The sequence below is a fragment of the Sorex fumeus genome, unplaced genomic scaffold, assembly GCF_029834395.1.
Source record: "Sorex fumeus unplaced genomic scaffold, SorFum_2.1 ptg000055l, whole genome shotgun sequence".
Taxonomy (NCBI): domain Eukaryota; kingdom Metazoa; phylum Chordata; class Mammalia; order Eulipotyphla; family Soricidae; genus Sorex; species Sorex fumeus.
Window position 1 is genome coordinate 15,206,264 of NW_026606112.1, and position 10,072 is coordinate 15,216,335.

The window sequence follows — 10,072 nt, forward strand, 5'->3', positions numbered from 1 at the left end:
TTTTCGGTTTTTTGGGCCACACCTCGCAGTGCTCAGGGCTTATTCCTGGCTTTGTGCTCAGGGATCATTTCTGGCAGTGTTCAGGGGACCAGATGAAGTGCCAGAAATCAAACCAGGTCAGCTGCATCTAAGGCACATACCTTACTACCTATACTTTCTGTCCATCCAAGGCAAGTACCTTACTACCTAAACTATCTCTCCACACAAGGCAAGTACCTTACTCTGTACTATCGCTCCAACCCTGATTAAGTCTTTTTTTTTTTTGGTAAATCTATTATTAATAATTTGAGAAACTCCATTGTTTCAATAGCTATTCAAAACAAAACTAAGAAATAGAGTGTTTACTCAATCTAATAAAAAACATCTATACAACCTAGAACAGAAGACTACGAAACAAAGAAAAGACACACAGATTGGAAAAGAAATAAAACTGTCCTTATTTGCATATATACATGCAATTCAAAAATAGTAAGCATATCCAAATATAATAATTAATAAGTACGTTATATTATTTATTAATATATTAGCAAATATATATTAATACATTAGTTTAGCAAAATCACAGAAATTTAGGGAAATATATAAAAATGTATACTAACAAAGAACTAAATGTTGAAATGAGAAAAAAACATTTACAACAATATCAAAAACTTGGAGAACTTGACTTTTTGACTTGGAGACAATCTTTAAATATGTTTAACATTACATGTTAAAACTGAAAAACACAAGGGTGAATGAAGATATCCAAAAATAGAGAAAAAGCAATGTCATAGGTCAGAAAATTCACTATCTTAAAAATGCCAATTTTTAGAAATTGAGCTCCCATTTGATCCAGCAATACCACTCCTGGGAATATATCCCAGAGAGGCAAAAAAAAGTATAGTCGAAGTGACATCTGCAATTGTCTGTTTATTGCAGCACTCTTTACAATAGCCAGAATCTGGAAAAAACCTGAGTGCCCGAGAACAGATGACTGGTTAAAGAAACTTTGGTACATTTACACAATGGAGTACTATGTAGCTGTTAGAAAAGACGAAGTCACAAAATTTACATACAAGTGGTACTACATGGAAAGTATCATGTTAAGCGAAATGACTCAGAAAGAAAGGGATAGACATAGAAAGATTGCATTCATCTGGGGAACATAAAGTAACAAAATAGGAGACTAACACCCAAGAATGGCCAAGATTAGTACCAGGAATTTTACTCCATGGCTTGGAGGCCACCCACTCATGCTAGGGGAAAAGGGAGCTCAGATAGGGAAGGGAGCACCAAATAAAGGGTGTTGGGAGGATCCTCCCAGGATGGGAGAAGCATGCTGAAAGCAGACTGTAAACCAAACATGATTGTCACCCATTGCCTTTTTTGCAAACCACAACACCCAATAAGAGAGAGAGAACAAAAGGGAATGCCCTGCCACAGAGGCAGGGTGGGATGGGGGAGATGGGGGTGGGAGGGATACTGGGATCTGTGGTGGTGGGAAATGGGCACCGGTGAAGGGATGGGTATTTGATCATTGTATAATTGAAACTCAAGCACAAAAATGTGTAAGTCTGCAACTGTACCTCATGATGTCTCACTATTAAAACACTTTTTAATAAAATAAATATATATATAATTAAAAGAAAAAATGCCAATTTTCCCCTAAATTGGTCTATAGATTAAATATAGTCCCAACCTAATCCCAGCAAACTATTTTTTGGTAGTACTTAACAAGATAACGCTAAGATTTATTTCATTTTATTTTTGCTTTGGGGTCCACACCCAGCAACGCTCAGAGGTTACTCCTGGCTCTGCACTCAGTAGTTATTCCTGGTAGAGCTTGGGGTACCATATGGATGCTGGGAGGGAACTTGGATAGGTCACATGCAAAAGCAAATGCCCTACCTGCTATGCTGTCGCTCCCTGATAATGCTAAGATTTATATGGCAAAACAAAGGATCCAGAATAGCCAAAAGAATTGGGGGGAAAATGGACTAGAGGCTGTTCAATGGGCTGAGTGCATGCTTAGTCTGTGAGAGGGCGGCATTCCCATCCTGAGCACTGCCAGCAGTGACCAAAGTACAGACCCAGGAGAAGCCCCCAAGTACCACTGGTATGCTCCCTCACACACACTGTAGCACTGTAGCACTATCCTTCATTGTTCATCGATTTGCTTGAGCAGTTATTTGCTAGTAACGTCTCCATTGTGAGACTCGTTGTTACTGTTTTTGGCATATAGAATATGCCATGGGGACCTTGCCAGGCAAGGATCCTTCGGGCAGGATACTCCTGGTAGCTTGCCAGGCTCTCCTAGATGGGCGGAGGAATCAAACCTGGGTCGACAAGGCAAGGCAAACGCCCTGCCCGTTGTGCTTTCACTCCAGCCCACACACACACACACACACACACACACACACACACACACAAAATTTGGAATAAAGGAGTTTTAGACTGTCACCTAATTTTACGATTTATTATCACTGTCACTTTTTTAAAAATCAAAATAAGCATAACATTATTGACAGTGATAGATTTAAAGACGACCGCTGGACTAGAGCTGTTACCGACTGGATTCCATGGGATGTCAAAAGACCACGTGGCCGCCCACCTACCAGATGGTCAGACTTCTTCATCAAGATCATGAACGATCGGTTTGAGGCTCTTCATGTTCCCAGAGCGAACAGATGCCATTGGGCTACACTAGCACGCGACAGGGACAAATGGAGACGTTACTGGCACCCACTCGAGCAAATCGACAACTAACGGGAAGTGATTAAGTGATTAAGTGATAGACATAAGTCAGTGGAATAGAATACAGAGCCAGGAATTGAAAACTGTGTGCTAAACCAATTTTCAATAAAAGTGCTATGAAAATTAGTGGAAGATGGATAGGTTGATCAGTAATATGTATATGTAAAAGCTCTGGAAATCAACATTAGGATGGAAAAAAGGAAAAAGTCTTATGGTAGGCTTTTTTGGGTACATAAATTACCCAGGAGCAAAGATACAAAACAACTAGGGTTCTCATCTTCCCTGACAGAGACAAAAAATGTTACAAACTCCTCTGGAAAAGTTTGACAGTTTCTTACAGAATTAAATCAACTAGGGTTCTCATCATCCCTGACAGAGACAAAAAATGTTACAAACACCTTTGGAAAAGTGTGACAGTTTCTTACAGAATTAAATCACATACAAAAAGTAACTTAAAAAGGACTAATGGCCTAAATGTAAAAAAATATAAAACTGCTAAAACAAAACATGAAACTTTTCTGAGAACTTGAAACAGGTAAAGGTTCTTAGTAGGACACCAAAAGAATGAAACACACAAAAATAAATCAATTTAAATGTATATCATCAGATAATTTTTAATTGACTCTTGAAAGGTCCAGTTAAGAAAATAAAAAAGTAAGCTCTGGGAAGGTGAAAAAAAGGTCATAATTCGTTGCAAGATTCATATCTAATAAATGTATCATATTGCATCTTATATAGCGTCTATACAGGTCAATACAATTTTTGTTCATAGCCAAAAAACACTGAACAGTTAGTTTACTTCATCACAGAAGACATTAACTCAGGACAAGGTGCTCAAAAGCATTAATAGAGAAATGCGATCAAAGTCACAATGGGATATTAGTACACTCCTATCAGAGGAACATAATTAATAAATAAAGCTTAAAAAACAAAAAACCGGGGGCTGGAGCGATAGTACAGCGGGTAGGGCGTTTGCCTTGAACTAGGCTGATATGGGTTTGATTCTTAGCATCCCATGTGGTCCTCCGAGCACCGCCAGGAGTAATTCCTGAGTGCAGAGCCAGGAGTAACCCCTGTGCATCGCCGGGTGTGACCCAAACAAGCCAAAACAAAACAAAACAAAAACTTTGAAATTACCCATGAGCAAAGATGCAAAACAACTGGGGTTCTCATCATCCCTGACAGAGACAGAAAATGGTACAAACACCTTTGGAAAAGTTGGACAGTTACTTACAGAATTAAAAATATGCTTAGCCTACAATTCAGCAGTTCTCTCCAAAGTTTCCATACAAGAGAAAACAAATATTCAAACAAACAAAACCAGAATATACATATCATATTCCTCTAGCCACAAGCCACCCAAATGCCCAGCAACCAATGAGTGACCATACAACTCACAAAACATCTAAGCAAGGAAATATCACTGTCACACAAAGGAACAGAACTGCCGAAATACCAACAAACATTATCAAAAGTAGAGAACGGAAGGCCAGAAACCAGGAGCAAAGGATTATACGCTGTCATAAATAAAAGATTCCATTGATATACGTGTATATATACATAAATATGCATATATGTATGTGTATATAGGCATATATATACATATAATTTTTTTAAGGCCGGGAAGGAATGATCTCCAATCAGCATCCAAAGGGAGAAAACAAAAAATAATAAAAGCTGCGTGGAGGAATAGGAGGGGAATCATTACAAGCAGGACAGAGTGAAAAAGAAAAAATGTGGTCCACTGGGGGCTGGGGAGTGGAGGGGTTGCGGAAAGCACTGCTACGAGATTGGGCGACACACCCACAGGATGGAAGACGTGACAGCGGACTTGGTCCTAGTAGCGGGCGGCCGCGAGTCCCGCCGCGGACCCGCACATGACAATAGCCAATCAATGAGCAGCCGCAGGCTTCCTCCGGCCCGGGAGAGAGGCGGGATGCGCCGCGCCCTGGACCAGTCTCTCCCCGGCCGCACTGGGCGCGGGGACCGGCGCAGGGGAGCGGGCGCAGGCGGGATGCCCGGCCCCCGGCCCCATCCCTTCCCACCGCCTCGCTTACCCAGGCCTGCCGCTCCAGCTGGGCGTACAGGTTGGAGCCCTTGAGCTTTTGCACTATCTGGGCAATGATGAGAGACAGATCCGACTCCTCCTGCAACATTTCCCCTGCCCTGGCCCGCTCAACCGCGGGCGCTGACCGCTGGCGCGGGAAGAACGGGCTGCGGGGTCCCACTTTAAGGGCCAGTGACACTTCTCCGGGACCTTCTTCTGCAGGGACCGCTCCTGCGGGCGTTACCAGGCAACTGCAGGGCTGTGTGTCCGTCCTTCTCTCTGGTCCCCCCTGCGCCGAAAGGTCCTAGCACCTGAGTTCCGCAGACAGAAAATGACCTACTGGCGGGGAAGAGCATTAATTATTTATTTTTATTATTATCATCATCAGCATCATCATCATTATTATTATATTTCTTTATACACCTGCTGGCAGGCTTCAAAGGCTATTCTCTCCTCCACGTCGAGGCCACAGAGACTCCTATGTATACCAAGGGGACGAAGCGTTGTCTTTTATTATAAAAGGTTAGCCCTCTTTCTGCAAAAGGACGGTGCACACAATGACCCGGCAATTTTTCACTGAATAATCGGCAGGCACTGGCACTGTGCGAACTTGGGAGAGGAATTTCAGAACTCAGTCTCCACTTTTCTAATAGACTGCCCGCTTCACTAGGGACGGTGGTGACTGGTAGAAGTAACCGTGGAGAAGTTGCACTTAGCACTCCACATTATTTCCATTTCTTTATCTCTGGGGTCTTGTGTAAGAAACAGACAAGGTCTTCCCATTAAACAGCCACAACTTAACCAAGAAGTATTTATTGAGAGGTTCTCTACAAAACATTCAAACGTCAAGAGTTACCGAGGTACTATCCCTGTTTTCAAGGGAAGAATCCTCTGGATTCCTCCCCTTCCACGTGTTTTTTCATGCAATCATTTGTTTATAATTCATTCCATTTCCAGTCATTTCAAACCTTATACACAAGGAATTGTGTGGACACAAAGGAAAGAAGAACATATTCTTGTCTTGGGAAAATATATGAAGGTATTTGTAAGTAACTTACTTAACTAATTGAAATTCTAAAAAAAAAAAAAAAGCTAGAATAAAAGGCCTAGGAAATAATTCACCTCTTAGAGTACTCTTACCAAAATAATCAAGAACTCAAATATACATATGTACGTAATTTAAGCAAAGCTGAAGTAGGATTCAAAAGAAAAAAGGTTTCAAGACCAAAATTTCTGCAAAAATTACTCCAACATAATGCCGTGAAATTTCAGTGTACCGAAGAATCACACAAACTCTTATTACATCAAATGCAGCTTCTGACTCACTAGGACTTCTGACTCATCTCAGCAGGAACTCCATGTCTGACCACCTCCCAGGAGATTATGACACTAGTAAAGAACTACATTCTGAAAAACTCTGAACTAGAGCAAATAGACCATAGAAAAGTAAAAGGACCATCTTTGAACAATGCCCTGACATTTACAACACTTCAGAATATTATGATGATAAATAGTTTCCTAATAGCCATTTCGTCAGGTTTGTTTATAAAATCATGTTTGGAAAGAGGTGGGGTACAGAACAAAACACTTAAAGGCAATGTAAACTCCATAAAACATAGTTTCTCTACAAAAACGTTCTCCTGAATTTCAGAATTTCTCTGACAGTAGATCTTAAGTCTACAACATTTCCATCCTGACACCACACCCATCTATGAACCTCTAGCACCATCACCCCCCTCCCAAAAGTGTAAACTCTGTGGAGGCCTTTTTGTTTGATATCTAAATAGAAGAAGTGAGCAATAATTAAGGAGGTGCTTGGGTTGAGGAAGATTACAAGACATACAGGGAAAAGAAGATGCAACTGGAGTAAGATAAAAGGTGCCTCAAAATATAAATGAATTTTTCTTCCCACCTGCCTGTACAGTGGTATTTCCAGAGTCTCTCCCTGTGGATACAAATTTCCTCATCTATAGCAACAGGGAAAAAAAGTCATTTGAGAGTAGATGGCAAGAAACAAATGCTTCCAGAACTTAAATATTAGTAAATATTAATGAAGTGTCAAAATTGAGTTAGGCAACTAAGAATAATGCCTACTTTTGACAATTCAATGTCATTGATTAAGAAAATAAAGAAATACATCAAAATGTTTGTGGCCTAGGAAAGACAATGACTGAAATAAAAGATGCCCAACTAAAAAGACTGCCCAGTGGAATGGGAAAACATAGTCACACCACACATCTAACAAAGGACTAATATACACAATTTATAAAGCACTTACAAAAATGAACAACAACATGATAAAAGAGTGCAAATAATCCCATCCAAAAATGGGAAGAGGAGCTGAACAGACACTTCCTCAAAAGGGTCCCAGAGATGGCTAACAGATATATGAAAACATGTTCATCATCAAGAGTTATCAGGAAAATGGAAAAACAAAACAATAATATACAGTTCCCATCAGTGACTGGATGATGTCAAAAAGACTAGAAACAATTGGTGTTGGTGGGATATGGTGAAAGAGGAACCCTCATCTTTTTTCTGTTGGTGGGATATTCATCTGGTTCAGCCTTAAAAACTTAGACCAGACTTCTGAATAACCCAGGGATTTTATTTCTGGACATCTACCCCAAGAGCACAAAAGACATTCATTCGAAAAGGTGTTTGCATGCCTGAGTTATTTACAATAGCTGAGATCTGGAAATAATTCAAGTACCCAGCAGTAGATAAGTAAACAAAGAAAATGTGGTAGATAAACACAATGGAATACTACACAGCCCTAAAAATGAAATCTTGTGGTTTGTTGCAACTTGGATGGAACTGGAGGGTCTACCATGTTTAGGGAAGTGAATCAAAGGGAGAAGTACAAAAACTAAATCTCATTCATATGTGACATATCCAAAAACCTAGAAAGGAAATAAATAATAATTAACCATAACAGACCCTGAAAGTCTGCCTATACAATTTAGTTTGCAAAGGGGTGGGTCAGAGGGGAAATGAGATGAGAGGGACCTAGAGACAGTGCTGAAGGGATGCTGGGAATCTAGTGGTAGGTTAATTTACAATAATAATACTGTGTTCTAGAAGTATTAATAATATATAATTATAGACCATCATACCTGGAATTTTTTTTAATCACTGTAAGATACAGTTACAAAACTTTCATGTTTGAGTTTTGGTCATACAATGATCAAACACCCGTCCTTCCACCAGTGTACATTCTCCACTACCAATGTCCCCATCCCAACCCTCCCCCTGCCTCTATGGCAGACATTTCCCCCATCTACTTTGGGGTATTATGGTTTGAAATACAGATACTGAGAGGTTATCACGTTTAGTCCTTTGTCTACTTTCAGCACACATCTCCCATCCTGAACTCTACCTCCAACCATCATTGATTCCTTGTGATCCCTTCTCTATTCCAGCTGCTTTCTCCCCCAGCTCATGACAGGCTTCCAACCATGTAGCAATCTTCCTGGCCCTTGTCTCTATTGTCTTCAGGTGTCAGTCTCATATCATGTTATTTTATATTCCACAAATGACTGAAGTCATTCTATTTCTGTCCCTCTCTTTATAACTCATTTCACTTAGCATGGTACTCTTCATGACCATCCACTTATAAGAAAATTTCATGAATTCATCTTTCCTAACACCTACATAGAAATTCCACTGTGTATATGTACCAAAGTTTCTTTACTGTGTCATCTGTTCTTGGGCACTGGGGTTGTTTCTGACTATTGTGAACAGTGATGCAATGAACATAGGAGTGTAGATGTCATTTCTACTGTGCTCCTTTGCACCCTCTGGGTATATTGCCAGAAGTGGTACTTGGGTTTTTAAAGCAAAAGCAAATACAAACATAAAAATTAAAGTATTAAAAAATGATTCAAAAATACTAAAGAACATGTTCAACAAACTTCTTTCAAAAATAATCCTATTTCACTCTTTTACATATATATTTCCAATTTTCTCAGTTTCGTTTGATTAAAATATTTTTCTTTCTCAAAACCAAACCTAAAAGAGGAGATAACGGGGATACTATAAGACAAGACAAACCCTACAAGCACAACAAACCCTTAGAGAAATATGATACAAAACTCCATAACAATAATCTCTCTCAACATTAATGGTCTAAATTCACCAATTAAGAAACACAGAGTGGCAAAATGGATTCAGAGACAGAAACCAACATTCTGCTGCCTACAAGAAACTCATCTGATCAGTCAGAGCAAATACAGACTCAAAGTTAAAGGATGGAAAACAATCCTGCAAGAAAACAGTTCCCTCAAAAAAGCTGGGGTTGCTGTAGTAGTATCCAACAACATAAATTTCAGGTTGAAAAAGATTAGAAGTGACAGCGAAGGCCATTTTCTATTTATCAAGGGATACATACAATAGGAAGAAATCAACTCTCAAATGTATACACAATGAATGAGGGAACAGCAAAATACTTAAAGCAACTGCTAACAGATTTTAAGGAGGACATTGCTAGCAACACAATAATAGCCAGAGATTTCTACATCACCTTATCACCTCTGAATAGATCAACAAGAACAAAACTCAGCAAGAAACATTGGCTTTGAAGGATGAAATAGAAGAGAGAGGGCTTAGAGACCTGTGCAGGGCTTTAAGCTTCAAAAAGAAAGAAGACACATTCTTCTCCAGTGCACATGGAACATTTTCCAAAATAGACCCGTGCTAAGTCACAAAACATACCTCAATAGAAACAGGAAGATAGAATAGTATCAACAATAGTTTCAGACCACGATGCACTGAAGATAGAAGTGAATCACACACAGACATGGAGAACCAAATCAAACACCTAAAAATTAAACAACTCAATGTTGAACAACAAGTGGGTCAGGAAGGAAGTCAAGGACGAAATCAAAAGATACCTGGAAACAAATGAGAATGAAGATGTGAGCTACCAGAACCTATGAGATGCAGCTAAAGCCATGTTAAGGGGAAAATTTATAGCTCTGCAAGCATTTCTCAGGAAGGAAGAAAGGGTCCACATAAACAACATGACTTCACAGCTCAAGAGTTTAGAAAAGGACCAACAAAAGGAGCCCAAACCAAGCAGAAGGAAAGAGATCATAAAACTTAAAGCAGAAATCAATGACATAGAAACCCAAAAAACAATCTGAAAGATCAATGAAACCAAGAGCTGTTTCTTCAAGAAAACAAAGAAGATAGATAAACCACTAACAAAACTCACAAAGAAAGTGAGAGAGAGAGAACCCTAATAAACTGAATCAGAAATGAGAAGGGGGATATCACAACAGAAACCAAAGA

General features: G+C 39.6%; 1 protein-coding gene across 1 annotated transcript in view; it reads right to left on the reverse strand.

The window, feature by feature from the left end:
* TBC1D19 (TBC1 domain family member 19) overlaps positions 1 to 5,027 on the reverse strand; it is a 130,468-nt gene extending 125,441 nt beyond the window's left edge. Inside the window, exon 1 of the mRNA XM_056125556.1 lies at positions 4,791 to 5,027. Within this exon, the coding sequence (XP_055981531.1) occupies positions 4,791 to 4,889 (99 nt within the window). The 5' untranslated portion in view covers positions 4,890 to 5,027. The remainder of the gene's footprint in view (positions 1 to 4,790) is intronic.
* Positions 5,028 to 10,072: the final 5,045 nt, after the last annotated feature.